This window comes from Anopheles merus, chromosome 3L (assembly GCF_017562075.2).
Source record: "Anopheles merus strain MAF chromosome 3L, AmerM5.1, whole genome shotgun sequence".
Classification (NCBI taxonomy): domain Eukaryota; kingdom Metazoa; phylum Arthropoda; class Insecta; order Diptera; family Culicidae; genus Anopheles; species Anopheles merus.
This window is the reverse complement of record NC_054085.1, coordinates 606,331-622,482: the sequence shown is the minus strand read 5'-3', so window position 1 is coordinate 622,482 and position 16,152 is coordinate 606,331. Positions and strand designations below refer to the sequence as shown.

The following is a 16,152-nucleotide window of genomic DNA, read 5'->3' as shown; positions in this document are numbered from 1 at the left end:
ATACCAGATATAATAAAATTAAAGGTTTCCAATAATTGGACGAAAACATAATGATCATATCTATTCTCTAATTAAGTGGATTTTTTAGGGATTTTGGCTTGCAATATTGTTTTTATAAGCTAAAAGCATGGCAATTTTGATAGCAAAAAGTGTATTTTTGGGTGTGTCATTATTGACAATATGGAGGAATCGTAAACCATAAACCATCGTTATGTAATCAAAGATTCTGGTTTTCTGGGTCTAGCTGTAGCGACTATTCAAAAGTGGTTTGCAAGGTTTAAAAGACGGTAGTTTTTATTCAATGGCGAAGATAATTCCACAATGCCACGAAAATTTCAAGGATGTTCGATGAAGATCATGCATTAACACATTACATGACAGTTGTATTTATTTTAAAAAAATCGTATTTGCTCTTGTATTGATTTGTTAAATCAAAGTGAATAAAATAGTTGATGGTTTATTTTAAATACATAGAGCAGCAGAATATTGATTTTGAAGTGACTTTCCCTAAACAGAACGTTCAATATACCTACATTAGCCCAAGGGAAGTACCAATTCGATATGAATATGCTACTTTTTTTTGCAGCATTAAAATTGATAGGGGCTCTCAACTAAAGTAAATGATCTTCAGTTGAGATCCCTTATTCCAGTTCCAGTAAACACAATGAGAACCATTTTTTCTTATTTTGTATGTGAAAAGTTGTTCTGTATACGGAAAGTGTATCTGTTTCCAATATATTGCATTAGCTTATGTTTAAAGTCATGGGTCTGACCGTGAATCACTTGTTAATTATTTTTAGTATTATCCTTTTAGGCTTTTATTCATTTTATCAATCAAAATCCCATTGAAGTAACACTAGACGTGTATGTGATGTGATGATGCAGGGTTTCCCATGATGTATTAGTTGGTTCCCATAATTGTTTGGTTGTTTTCCATATTTTTGGTGTGTTCCCACGAATTTTTGGGCATTTCCCAGATTTTTTTGGTTCAATTGTATTGATATTCAATCAGACGATACCAATAAATTATGGGAATGAACCAAAAATCTATAAGATACGATGAATAAATCGTACGACGAGCCCAAAAAATTATGAGAACCGACCAATAAATCGTAGGAAAACCTGTAACGAATAGATGTCTAGAATCGTGTGTGAAATGGTTTACTAAAAATATGGAGATTTTCCGTATAATGTCTATTAATCAATAAGCACAATATGCTTTAATGATTTCTGACCTAAAGTTTAAAGTCTAATAATTTCGGTTCAGTTAACATTCATTTTTCTTTGGTTTTTGGCAATGAATAAAGACCCCAAAAAAGACCAAAATCAGATCAAGTAAGTCGTTATACACGGGTAGTCACTTTTGAATTGTAATAAAATGTAATTTATGTAGAAAGGAATGACAAGGATGATATAATTGATGATTCGTCTGAAACCAGCTCATTTTAATAAATAATAATCGCAATGTTAGCGGGAAAATTTTCAAATTTAAAACTGCTCGATTTGCTCTTCGGGATGCTAGCCCAGCATTCATAAAATAGCGCCATCTATGAATGAGATGATGCAGTATTATAAATTTGAAAACTTGACGAAAAATACAGGTACTTCCTGATAAACGCTATTAATGCGGACCGGAAGCAAGCGTATCTCGGATATTAGCGTAAGCCGAAGGTTTTCAGAGGTTTTGCTAAATTGAAATGCTAAGTTTCGTTTATTTTTTTCTTGAAGTGGTAATTTTAATGGCTGTGGCTAAGTAGCCACTAAATTAGTTCATTGATCTGAATTTAACTGAATATTGCAGTTTTGTAAGTTTCAAAATGGTATTTATAATTCGACCAAAATGGAATTTATTTGGCAGTTGACAATTGACATTCCAAATCAGTACAATTTGCTAAAATAATTGTCAAATGTAGAAAATCGTGTATAGCGAAATTGCGTAGATCACGTATAGCGTATATCGGGGAATACCTCTATAACACAATTTAATATAGGGCAAGTTTTCAAAAAAATCTAATACAGTACAACGTCGATTACCCGGGCAGCTTGGGTCTGAACGGTTGCCGGTTAATCGATTTCCACGGATAATATTCCCAGAAATACCAAATTTGTATAAAAATTATAAAATTCACCGTTTTTACGGACAATTCACTTTGAATCAATCGATTGATCATTAGTAGTATTTAGTATTTAGTAGTATTAATAGTATTTAAATCAACTAGTTTATTTGAACCGGCAAACCGGCTCATCAATACAAAGAGAGTAGAATGTCGTGCGTTCTAGGCCGGATCGCAAAGAGCACAGAGAGCAACCGGCCCAGCACAGATCGCCGAGAACGCTGAGAGCGGCCGGTTCAGATCGGATCGATAAGATCGTTGATAACAGTCGGTTCAGGTCGGATCGCAAAGAACGGTGGGAGCAACAGGTTCAGTTTGAACCTGCTTGGGTTAAAAATAAGGATCGCGGTCCGGATGCATGCTGGAACGGATCGCACCTGGCAGGTTCGGAACGCAACGCGCATCACTAATATGCATACACCAAGGCATGCGATATTTTTCTTTCATATAGATCAGGGGTCTCCAAACTTTTCAAAGCGCGGGTCGCATTGTTTCATAATTAACTTTGTTGGGGGCCGTTGTTTTGACGCTACCTTTAGAATGAGTGAAATATCAAATCTCGTTTTAATTAAAAAATGTTAACTGAATATATCAAATTGCTACAGATTTATTCTATTGAATCTTGACTTTCAAATTTCAAAAGAAAAAAATAGATTTTGATCAATTGGTCCGAAAAATATAATATTTATTTTAAGCTTTACAAAGACATCGCGGGCCGCATTAAAGGCTTTTGAGGGGTGCATCCAGCCCGTGGGCCGTAGGTTGGAGATCCCTGTTATAGAATATAATTCATACTTGTGCCTCGCACAAATCCTCGCAAAAAATAACAAAAACAACTCTTTCTTTATCCCGTTTCAATAGTAGCAAACGCAAATGTGACCGGACATGTTCTAAATATAGAAAATTGTATCTATGTTTAAGATCATTTTCTTATTACATAACAACCAGAAATTTTTTTTACCGAAGTAACACTACTAATAATATAAAACTTTGATCTCGTTGATTTCGATTTATTTATTAATGGGATAGTCAAATTGCAAATAGATCCAATTGCGTTTTCTCAATAATAAATTTAGCTTCTCAATCCTATCCCATAGCAGTGTTGATAGTTTGCAGTCATGACAACGTAGTAGAAGTTGAAAGCTTCTTGCAAAAAACTAATAATAAGAAAAACTATCATCACAGCAGATAAAATTAATGGTTTATCACTGAATGAATTATATTATATGAATTTATCAATGAATTTAACTAGAAACATTAATGTACATTTAACATTTTTTCCATTGTTATTAACAAGTAAATAGAACCAAATTTAAGATTTATATCTGAAGAGAGTAGCTATGTATAGGTTCATTCGATGTCGGGTGCAAGTCTATCGGAATCGAAGCCGACCCGTAGGTGTAACGAGTTCAGTATAACCAATAGTATCAGTTCGTTCAAGAAGGCATACGAGATTCTGACCCTTTGGAGCGACATGTTCGGCATGAATATTTTATGCTTTCTTTCACCTACCCCGATCGTTGATCCTATTGAATCTTCTTGTACATTACGGGCTGACCCAAAAGACTCTGGTTTGCTTACAGAAGGCTCCGATCCGGGAATGTTCGGGTGGAATCGCACATCACTATCGCAAATCACGCAAATCACACCTCATGGATCACACAATAAATATTTTGTTCATATTCAAAAACATGCCCGTCGTAGTTTTACGTTTAGAATTTACTCCCTATTTATGCCTAGACTATCTCCCGGTAGCAAGGACTGTTGAGCTGAGTGCGTGGTACTCCCGAGGTCTCGAAAGCCTGTATATGCCAGCATGTCCGTGTAGGACGTTAGGCCAAGTAGTAAATGCTTACGTCTTAAAAATGATGTTGTAAATAAGGATATCACGAGTAAATGTCCAAGATACTCAACTCACTGCTAACACGGATTTTAAAACTGATATTTTTCTATATTTTATATATATTTGATAGAATAACAAAAATGGCTGAATAATTGGATACAAGAGTTTCGCTAATTTACTTTCACAAAGATTTACTTTCACAGAAAAAATATTTTAACTTTCAAAAACACGATGATTTTTTCTCAATCTTGAACTACATTTCTAGATAATTGCTGTACAGACATATTTTAAACTCTTAAAAAATATTTTAATTGTCAGACACAATAAATTGAATGGATAATGCATACGCATATATAAATATATATAGAATTCCATTTATGTCTTAGTGTCGATTTTTGTTCAGAAAATATTATCATAACTCATACTATAAATCAGAAATGCATAGCTGGAAGCGGTAGAATACGATCGAGAAGCTATTGTTTTTGCTGCTAGTTATTTTTGCATAAACCAAACATCAATAGGACTGATTTTTAAAAGTTGTTTTAACAGTTTTGTTTTAAACAATGCATAGTTTTAATAAATTTTTTTGCAGTTACACACTTTCCTTCAATGCGTTAAACCGTGTTGTGTTGAGAAATAGTAGAGCTCTTTAGAGAGTTTGCTTTTAAACAACGATACTCAAGAGCTTGACACATGTGCATTCTCTTCTTTAGGGTGCAATTGATACGTTTGTTTCTCTGGCTTCTTTATTCCTTCATATGGCTTCTACGCAAGCGCACATTTTCGGGCGACCATTTCTCTGCCAACAACCTGCGGTGCACATGTACGCTCTCTTGCTCCATTATCGGTCTCTGTTTAATTCATTCTTGCCACTGATCCGAGTCTCGGTAAACAAACGCACAGTAATCACCAAACAGCTGAGACAAAAGTATACCTAACCTATCGCGGCCAGTTCGTCATTTGCGATGCAAGTCGGCATGGAATTTCCTTTGTGACTTTGAGACATCCTCCAGTGCGGTGTGTGATCAATGAACGTGTGTTATACAAATAATTATGTAGTAAAGTTAGAGCAAACAAATGCTACAACTCATGTTGTTAAGTTTTGGCATAAGTTCAATCGTGCAAGGGCCGGACATCGGGAATATTATTTCATCGCCGGCAGTATAACCGTTTATACATTCAAAGGTAAACTAGGACTGGTGAACACATTTTTTCATCTAGATACTACATTCTTATGATTATGTAACATACCAGACAAGGTACATCGTATCATATTATAAGTATTGCTCGTTTATTCCTTATCTATTACCTGTTGCCTTATACCATATCACAAAACTGTCATTTTTTGTCAACTGTCAACTCAGTTCAGGTTGACACTTGTCGTCATTTAATTTGAACGTTGGTGTTGATTGCTTTAATACCTTTTGCGTCATATTTTATTTACTAATTTTTGGAGATTAGATAACAACCCATTAGATAACGACTCAAAAAATAATCCACATTGTCACTCGTTCGAATTAATTTTTCTCGTATCACATTATGATTACTGCTCGTTTATTCCTTATCTATCACTTGTTGCCTTATACCATATCGCAAAACTGTCACTTTTTGTCAACTGTCAACTCAGTTCAGGTTGACACTTGTCGTCATTTAATTTGAATGTTGGTGTTGATTTCTTCAATATCTTTTGCGTCATATTTTATTTACTAATTTTTGGAGATTAGATAACAACAACCCATTAGATAACGACTCATAAAATAATCCACATTGCCACTCGTTCAAATTAATTTACCTCACATCTTCTGAAGCAGATTTTGGTCATAGTCTACAATGACCAAACACATCATATTTTCTTGTAGCACTTATCAACATAACCCTTTCAATGTCATACCATAAAGAATTTTACCTTGCCTTACACATCTAATGTTTAAATTTCCTTTATGCATCTGTTGATACATATTGTAATAAACAGTTTCCTGTTTGATAACCACTTTAAACACAAAACTGCACATATAACAATAAGTCACTCGTTTCTGTTAGGTATTTTAACAGAACAATTGGACTTTGATTTGAGTTTGATTATTTGCTTTGAACAGATCTGTAAAACACACGAAATACTTCATGTTGTAAACCTTACACGCTCACATTTTTCACGAAAATCATATCAATTGTGGAGCTTCAAGGTTGTCTACATGGCATCATACAATTTAATTCAATTGACTATTGATTAGAACCAATAGCAGTCTGTTTTTGTTTTCGTCATATTTGAATACAAAAAGATATAGTAACAGAATCATGTTTGGCCTTCATTCATACGATCTTCGGAGATTGACAATTGATTAAGGTCAATTAATATACGGCAGTTTCGTCTAGCTGTGTGATAGGGTGCAGTAATTGTTTAGAGTTTTGAAAGAAAGTTACCAAAATGTCAAAAATTTTACCCAAACTGCTTTACATTCACCAGTTATTTGTTTGTCAATTATTAGTTGGTATAAATTTTAGAGCCGATGGTTTTAAGAGCAAATAAAATAGCTGATAAACTAACTTTTATAGCCTCATCGTATTATCTTTCAAATTTTTGTATTGCATCAGTATTAGAAGCTGCCACTTATGAAATTCGCATTTTGCTATTCTGAAATTATGAAGAAAGCATCAATTTTATCATTTTCCATCATAAAGACAAATATTTTAACTACGTGATTCATGATAACGCATAACACAACAGTATTTTGCACTTGCTGATGGATGAAATTGGCCAGTCTCGTGGTACAGTCGTCAATTCGTACGATTTAACAACATGTCCGTCATGGGTTCAAGTCCCGATTGGACCGTATCTCGATACGTACGTTTAAAAAATAATACCTCATCATGGTTGATTTTGAAACATACAAATAATGCCATTTACATTTAATCCCAACAATCTTTTTAAGATAAATATATTAATGAATAAAATAAAACATTTATTATTGAAAATAATTAACATTGACGATGTACACTTTTAGAGCTTTTTACTTTTACTGCGATTTTTTTTTTAATTTTTAGTGCTAATATTTTTCATTGCTAAGTATACTGATTTTTTAACTTTGTTTCTCTGAATTTCTGGTTTCTTAAACTGTTTTCCTAAAATTTAGTTTTACTTTAAAAATCATCTAGGACTCTGAACTACTTATAAGGTATTGTCTATTGTGTAGCAATCCATTTCAAACATTTATAACACACACAAACCTTGTACTACCATACAATTTCTATAACTGTAAATGTAAAATTTAAAGAATAAGTCGTGTGAAAAACGTTCCAGCTACTGCTTTTTTTGTTATATAATTGTTCAAATATCATTAATACGTTTAGCATTTTATTACAATTATCCGATTGAACAATATTTTTTGTCCAGTAAAACTATCATATTATGCAGAACTAATTGAAGAAAACTTTCGTTATTGTTTGTTCAAACGAATGGTTCTAGAGTTTAATTAAATATTAAAATAATAATTTTATAGATATTCGATACATGTAGGTTTTTTCCAGTCTTATTATTAACCATGCTATCCAAAATACTGTGCTATTTATTCATATTTTCATTGTTAAAATTAGCCACAAAACACATGATAGTAAGCGGTACAACAGCATGTTACTAAATGCCATGCAATAGCTACACCATATCGTATCACCTCATAAAAGAATTTATTGTTTCAAAATCGAAGATCTTATCACGCAGCATACGTAAATCTTTGAATTTGCATGGTTATTTGCAAAGGACAAACCAGACTGTTTACAGCTTAACTATCCACTCAAGTGTTTCCCATTAGCAAGCAACAAGAACAAAACTTCAGCATCAATGGCTGCAAACGATGAATGCCTTGAGCGTGAAGGAAGTTCGTTACACTGTTTCGTTGCCTATACGTACTGTGTATACGTCGATTTGAAGGATTATCAATAATTTCATCGACAGCCCAACTAAGTGACCATCAAAATAAAAAAAACGATTAATACGAGAAGTTATTTCTCTGTGACTTTTATAAGCAGGAACCTATTAAAGTAACACGACAAAGCGTTTCGTATCATCCGTTAAATTTCTTTGATTGTCGGTTCTATCGGAGCTCGAATGTACCGGAGCGTCTAATCATTGACCTGTGTGTGGTGAAGCGGTTCGCACTGAAAAGCGGCTACTGAGAGAAGAGTGGTGAGATCAGTTAATAGATTCAAGCACCAGCACGATCTCTTTCCGTCCTGGCTCAGCGATGTCAAATCTTAAAATTTTTAACCATCCTTTTTTTAAACACTTAATGCTGCAAATGACAAATAAATGAGATGTTAAAAGCTTTTGAACACTTATCATCATTTAATTCATTATAGAGAGAATGTGAATCTGATGAAATATAAACCCTTTTTAAAAAATACGTAAACAAGTGAAGAAATCATATTTTTGCTATTATACTATCGCATTGCCTGGCAGGTGTAACGGCTATACAAGATATGGCTACAATAGGACTCTATTCGAAAGAGATTTGACTAGAAGGTGGACATGTTTTCAAGCCTAGTTGCACGGCGTTCGAGAGATCATAGTAGAAGAAAGAAGTAGAGGAACATACAACATAGACGTTGCAGCATTGATGTTTTCTAACATAAAATAGCTTTAGCATTTGAATGAGCATACATGTCTAGCGTCCATGTGCGACATGTGCAGATGACATGCAATAGTTAAACTCTTCCCAAAGAGCAAGGTTTCTCGTATGAAACAATAAGCCAATAAAAAAAATTAAAATTTGGTAGGCTTTCAATGTTCAATTAGTGATAACAAAATTTGTTAATAAATATGGCCCGTCCAAACAGATTTTTTACAGACGTGGCCCGCAGTTTGGAAGCGTTGCTCGTTCTTGCTCTAAATGTAACATTAAATAGGTTCGCCACCACTGTATTCCGTTGTAGCACTATCTTTTAGCACGTTATCGCATACAGAGAGAGAGCTGGGGAGAGAGATTGGTGACCTCACTGTGCCTCTCGACATGGGCCTCTCCACAAATGATTGTATACAACGCGATTTCATTTCGTTTTTCAGAACGTTTCTAACAGTTGCTGTGTCAGTAGCCAGCTGATCGTCGTCAGAAATCAGAATTTTAACTGGAACATCGCTACCTCGCCGGCTGAGCAAGAACTGCTCAGTTTGGCTCCAATTAACCGCCATCGCATTTTAATTGATAAAGTTCAATCACATCTCTTGCTGGACCGAAATGTGTGACACAAAGCGAGTATAAACGAAGTCGAAATCAAAGTAGTACTGAAACCAAACTCGATCGAACCTTCATTATCAACATCTAATCGTGTGGATGATGATCGCATCGGCTTGACGAACTACAAGCGTTACTTCTCTTCGAAAGGTTATGCAAGTGTGAAAAAGTGAAGCATTTTTCGTTGTTGATTTCGACTGGCTTGCGTGACGCTAGTGAAAAGAAAATCGTTGCCAATCGAGGTCGCGTCATCACTGACGGATATCGTGCAGCGGTGGTGCGGTTGATTTCTGTCGTGAAAAAAAAATCGCCAACACCAAACAGCTACAGTACATCGCGACCAGTTGGCAACAGTATGATCAATCAAAAAGCCCCGCTGGAAGATGGCAGGTTTGTAGAACATTTTGTTAACTCTCAGCGACTGCCAGTGCTTATCGAAGTAAAAACTCTCGTACGAAAACAACATGTGTCCGGTGCGCGAATGTGATGTATTAATTGTTTACTTTCTTTTCGTTCTTCTGCATGTATCCGCCAAACAATCGTGGTTTCGAAAGAACATCCAAAGAAAAGCCGCAATACAGTGAGCTGTCGTATCTCGTCACTCGGCAATGTCTTCAGCGAGAAGACTTTAATCAGCTTTCACAGTACGAAAGGCTAAAGCCCACTGGTAAGTCTACTTTTAACCGTGTGGCCTAAGATAAGAGCAAATAAACAGTTTCTTAATGACATATTCCTGGTGCGCATAAAGATGTTTGGTCATGGCAGGGTATACATAATTGCTGGCGTAATAGAAATATCCAAAACCTTAAGGACATACCATAACAAGATTTGTTTACAATTATTTGCATACTGAAATGACTTCAATTTGGCCGATGGCACAACACGCTCAATACCATGAAAACGTAAATGAAACTGTGTTACGATCGTGCTGGATGATGATAGCAACACATGATAAAGTACATTTTGACTCGCCTTTTGTTAACACTCAAACTTTAGCGTTACATCTCACAGCTCAACGGAGCCTAGTTAAAATTAAATTATATTTTGTGGCGCATAACACTTCCACAATCAATGCCAAACGCACAGCAGCGGTCGATGCTGCTACACGTTCACGATAGCTTGAAGTGAAGCAGCAGCACAATCTAAATGGATTACCAACAAATTATTGCATTCTCCAGTATTTCAAAAAGAGTTTTGTTAAGTTGTATTGATTTATTGTATTGCATGATATTGTTCAACCATTACCAAAGGTGTGTGAGAATTCTCACTTTAATAACACCGAAGATTGCTTTCTGATCGCCAGCCATTTTTGCTAGGGTGTTATGTTCTGTTATTTTTCTACCATTTTCCTTTAAGCTTAATATTTTATTCCACATTTTCTTCATATTTAGTTTGCTGCTATATCGGCCTTAGTAGGCCTTTTCTATCCATTATATGCTTATGTGTAACAAACCACCATGGAAACATTTTTTTGAAAAACATGGATTTTGAGTAAAAACATTTCCTAATTTTTACAAACGATAATGTAGATTAACTCGTTACTAAAATCAATACAATACAGCGTTGCAAGTGCATGGTACATAGATGAACTTTTATATTTTTATTATGAATTTTTGTTATTAATTAACTTATTGAGTTATCTTGCTTAAGGTTGAAAACAAGAAAAACATTATCGAAGACAGCAAAAAGTACAGAAAAATTAAAACATATCATAGAAATATGAGCAAAAAACACAAACTGGTTTGATGTAGCCTGTGGAATGCACCAGCAAAATGGTTGAATTAAGGATAATTTGCTTATAGCGTAACGATTCGACCATTAAACGATTTAATGACATGTTTAATATTTTTCGAATTCTAAAATAGCATAAACGATCGATTAGTACTACCGTTATAAGTGAAATTGCCACTGTTTCACATTTCATAGAAATTGTATGGCAACAGATACTAACATTTTTGAATTTTTCGAATAATTAGAATGTCGTACATGATTGAAGTGGTATAGTCTCTCCATCCGATCCCTGGTCGGGACATTATATACATTTATATTGTAGAGTTTTGTCGCTGATTCAGTCGCTCTTATAAACGTTTAGTAAGAGCGATAGAGCATAATTAACACAATAATGATAAAAACCACTTTAGTTTGTAATCAGAAAAATCGTTACGTGTTTCTTGAAATTACTATGATCTTTTAGTAAAATGAAGGGGCAATTTTTTCAATGGCAAATCATGAACTGCTCAAACGCTTCTTCATGTATCAAAACACATGAGCTATTATTTCAATTTCCAACTGATTAGAATTATAGGCCAAACACCAGTTTTTTTTAAATAATCAGTAGGGACGGCTTTGCCTTACTGCTTAATCCAAGCAGCAGTAATGATAAATACACTAATGCACTAGTTTCATTTTATTTCACAGCTTTTGATTCAATAGGAGCCTCAGTACGAAACGTAAAATGCCTTGCGTCCGTCAAAGGATTTTTTCCCATCTTACAATGGCTTCCTAAGTATTCGATCAAGAACGATCTTCTAAGCGATATGACAGCGGGTCTTACGGTCGCTGTACTTCAAATACCTCAGGGAATGGCGTATGGAATCTTGGCTGGCGTTGCCGCTAATGTAGGACTCTACATGGCTTTCTTTCACAGTCTTGTTTATGCTGTATTCGGCACGTCGCGTCATATATCGATGGGAACGTTCGCAGTCACCAGTTTAATGACTGCCAAAATTGTAGCGACCTACTCAACCGTTATACCAACGCTGGCTGTACGTATATCATTCAATGCGAGCAATGTTTTTGTGTACCAATTAATCAACCAATGTAACTTTAATTCTAGTCAAATGGAACTGATGTAACAGTGCCAGATCTAATTCCGACGGAGCTTGGTGCTGTATATACACCGATACAAGTAGCAACAGCCACATCTTTCGTGGCAGGTATATTTTATGTAAGTATTTTTACTGTGAAATATTTGAACTACCATAACTAAATCGTCATCGTTTTATCTTCTACTAGTTTATCATGAGTGCAGCTCGGTTGGGAATGCTGTCGTCGCTCTTGAGTGAACCATTGGTCAGTGGTTTCACAACGGCTGCTGCTGTCCATGTGATGGTTAGCCAGTTGAAGGATCTGCTTGGTGTTTCTATACCACGATATAAAGGTACCTTCAAAGTTATACTTTCCGTACGCGACATCATCGATCAAACACCGAACGCAAACCTTACGGCCGTTTATACTTCTTTGGTTGTTATTCTGTTCATGATATTTATGAACGAATATTTCAAACCGTGGCTTTCTACCAAGTGTCGATTCCCGGTGCCAGCGGAATTGATGGCCGTGGTCGGTGGCACAGTGGCATCATACTTTATTGGGCTTGGTCCGAACTTCGATGTTGGTTTAGTTGGTTCCATACCGACCGGGTAATTAAAATTCTCTTTGCATACAATTGCACCACTGGTAGCATTGGATATTTGCTAACTTTTATGCCATTATTTGCAGCCTTCCAGCACCGGAATTTCCGCCACTCGCGCTTATAAAAGCCGTCGCAGTTGATAGTATAGCAGTAACTATCGTCGGTTACTCGATCGTCATGTCAATGGGGATGATCTTTGCACAAAAGGACAACTATGAAGTACGCCCCAATCAGGAGCTAGTTGCACTCGGTTTTACCAACATTGTGGGATCCATATTCTCCTGCATACCTACCGCTTGCTCGCTGTCTCGATCGCTGATCCAGCACCAAACAGGAGGCAAGACGCAAATAGCAGCCGTCTTTTCTTCAATGATAATACTTGTAGTCTTACTTTGGGTTGGCCCGTATTTCGAAAGTTTGCCAAGATGTGTATTGGCAGGAATTATTGTCGTTGCCCTGAAAGGCATGCTAGTACAGGTGTACCACATCAAGAAATTCCATCGTGAAGGTAGCCTTGAGCTATTCGTTTGGTGTGTGACCTTTCTTTCCGTGGTCATTATCGACATTGACATTGGTTTACTGATAGGGGTAGTGATTTCTCTGATTTCTTTATACGTCAAAGGCTGGAAAACGTACTACAGCCTCCTCGGTACTGTTCCAGATACTGCCATCTATGTTGACATTGGAAGCCACCAAAAAGCGGAAGAGCTTCCACATATAAAAATATTCAAATACACTGGTTCGATTAACTTTGCCAACAAGACTAATTTCAAGAAAGCTCTATACAAGGAAACCAAAGTTCATCAACGTGCCAATGTTTCTCTGGTCCCTCGATATAACGGCGAAACCACAGGTCTACAGTCCACCAAAACAGTCATTATCGATCTGAGTAGCGTACCACATGTTGATACTGCTGCGTGTAAAATGTTAACAGAAGTTAAAACCAACTTGGAAAATTTGTCCATTATGCTGCTTTTGGCCACTCCAGCCGACTGCGTATATGATGCATTGCTGCATGCGGAATCGATAGGAGAAGGAGGCTTTAACATTTTCCCCACCATACATGACGCTGTTATCTTCGCTCGGGGAAATGATTCATCTGTGTAGCGTATTTGTAAAAATGACTTAATATAATGTAATACAACATTTCATGTGCCTTCTACGAACAAATCGAAGCACTAAGCGATTGGAATTAGTGACTTAGGTATCAAACAAATCATGTGATAAGTTTGCACCAACACCACCGTTACTCAGATTCCTTCAAACAGAGAATACTTATCTTTGCTCCTAGGTTTACGAACAAGCAACAAGTACTTCATTCTGGTGTTTCGAATATTGATTACATAGGCAATATTCTTGATGAATGAGGATAAGCAATCCCCTTACGAACAGGTAAAACCTCACGGGCTTTCTAGAGTCTCGACTATTTTGGCCGGGTATAAGCATCGTTTTTTTGACGGTATAAATGAGTTATTAACGTGTATTGATTGTACAAAAGCTAGCCAGAAAGTAAGGACAAACATTACACGAAGACATGAAGCTCGCAATAAACAGGTAGCCTTTTTTTAAATATTGCTTTAATGTAATCAATTTCATACCATTCCGTAGAACAATTTAACACGTAAGTATCCTTTGTCCTTTCACGTAATTCTGTTTCATTTCGATTCGCGTAATTCTATTCAATTCGTTTATCAAATCGATATACAGGTATTCCCCGATGTACGCTATCAATGCGGACCGGATTAATAATGTGCGCACCTAGAATATTAGCGTAAGTCGATTTTCGAGGTTTTCAGTCAAATTATAGCTATATTTCATTTAATTTTGCTTCAAGTGGTAGGTTTTAGACACTAAATTAGTTATTTGTTCTGATTTCAAATGAAGATTACAATTTTATACCTTTTGAAATGGTTTTTTTTAATTCGACCAAAAGGGAATTTATTTTACATTTGACATTCGATGTGTCAAATCAGTACAATTTGCTCAAAGCATTGCCAAATTTAGAAAATAGCGAATATTTTCGAAATTGCGTATATCACGTATAATTAAATATATTATTCAACACTCACAGTGAAAGAAATCCTATGAGCAAACCACCCACCACTTAATCACAGGCCGTCAGAGTCAAAAAATGCAACCGAAAACAGGATTTAGATTAATGGTGGGTGCCTGATCAAAAGGAGCTATCATTCCAAATTGTACATTACACTTTTCGCTAGTAGTAACGGTCCGTGGCAAGTTATGCTGCGAAAGATGTACTGTATCGAAATTACAACTTTTTGCATAAGTGACCTGGTCGAAATCTAAGCAAATGCTAGGAAAGACGAAGAAAATTTCGAAAGAACATCGAGACGTTCTCCTATTCGATTCTGAATAAAATCCGAAAAATCCTTCGAAATAAAATCCTTGGTTTTATGCTTAGGCTTCACTCCCAAGCATTTCTAGATCGTTCCTTAACATCCTTGATAACCTTCATGTCTTCGGTAAATGTATTATTTGGATGAAATGAAAGGACCCAAATAGCCAAAATTGCTTAAGCGCTTAAGCAGCTTCCTTATGCCACGGTGCCGGGGATTATTTTTCTTTGCGTTTTATTTTCAAGCAAGGCGTCATCAATTAAATAAACAACACGATGCGTGTTTTTTTGTCTGTTTGTTTATTTTAAAACTTTAAAAACTCTGGAATTTCGTATAATTTTACATAGTCTACTAAAAAATCTCAATCACTTCACTCAATAATACTTCTTCATTTAACTTATCTAACTTGTGCAGCAGCAATGAGATGTTTGACGGCACCAGCCTTTGACACTTTGACAAGAGCCACCTTGTACCGATGTCATGCATTAAAAAGCTAAAAAGTTCCACACAGTTCGGTACACGTTTTTAACAAGCCTTAAAGTTCTATCATGAACCCTACACATAGTGCTAATCAGCCGCAAAGTTCCAAAGAGTACCGTGTGCTTGTTAAAAAGCGCCATAGTTCCGCAAAGTACTTCTTATCTCTTAATCAGCCACAAAGTACGACATCGGAACGATTTTTCGTTAAACAGCCTCAAATCAGCTATAGAGTTCGAGAGCTGGTTATTTGGGAGCCTTCTAACTTTCCGAGCAAAAATCTTTATGAATGGTCGTGTGGTTTGATACACCAACGACCATTACTCAAATCTCACTTGCTTAAGTGCTGGTGGTTTCCATTGGAGTTTAATATACAAACAATCGTATCGCCGTTCTAGTTCTAGCGATGCATCACTTTAATGCGAAACCATACAACAGTACAGAGGGAATGAGAAAGCTCTCCTCCAAGCGAGGAAGCTGCACTGGTTGGGTATCCCACAAACAGATGGCGCCACCAGCTTTTTTGCTATTTTTAGAATTTATGAGTCGTTTGCCGTCTGCTAAACGAAGTCTTTCTATATTCCGTTTAGGTTGAGAGCTTGAGTCGTTTAGAACCCGTTTAGTGGTCGTTTAGTGGATTTGTGGCATTCGGGAATTCACGACTTGACGTAACAATACTGGGGGCTCTGGTATAAAAATCGGTGATGGCTGGAGGGGGTATCGA

The 16,152-nt window shown here is 36.1% G+C and overlaps 1 protein-coding gene across 1 annotated transcript; it reads left to right on the top strand.

The window, feature by feature from the left end:
* The first annotated feature begins 4,741 nt into the window (after positions 1 to 4,741).
* LOC121599255 (prestin) lies at positions 4,742 to 14,164 on the top strand. Its single transcript, XM_041926936.1, has 7 exons — positions 4,742 to 5,142; positions 9,014 to 9,572; positions 9,737 to 9,849; positions 11,601 to 11,947; positions 12,019 to 12,129; positions 12,198 to 12,601; positions 12,681 to 14,164. Exons 2-7 carry the CDS (start codon positions 9,538 to 9,540, stop codon positions 13,699 to 13,701), a joined length of 2,031 nt encoding a protein of 676 aa, XP_041782870.1. The 5' UTR covers positions 4,742 to 5,142; positions 9,014 to 9,537; the 3' UTR covers positions 13,702 to 14,164.
* Positions 14,165 to 16,152: the final 1,988 nt, after the last annotated feature.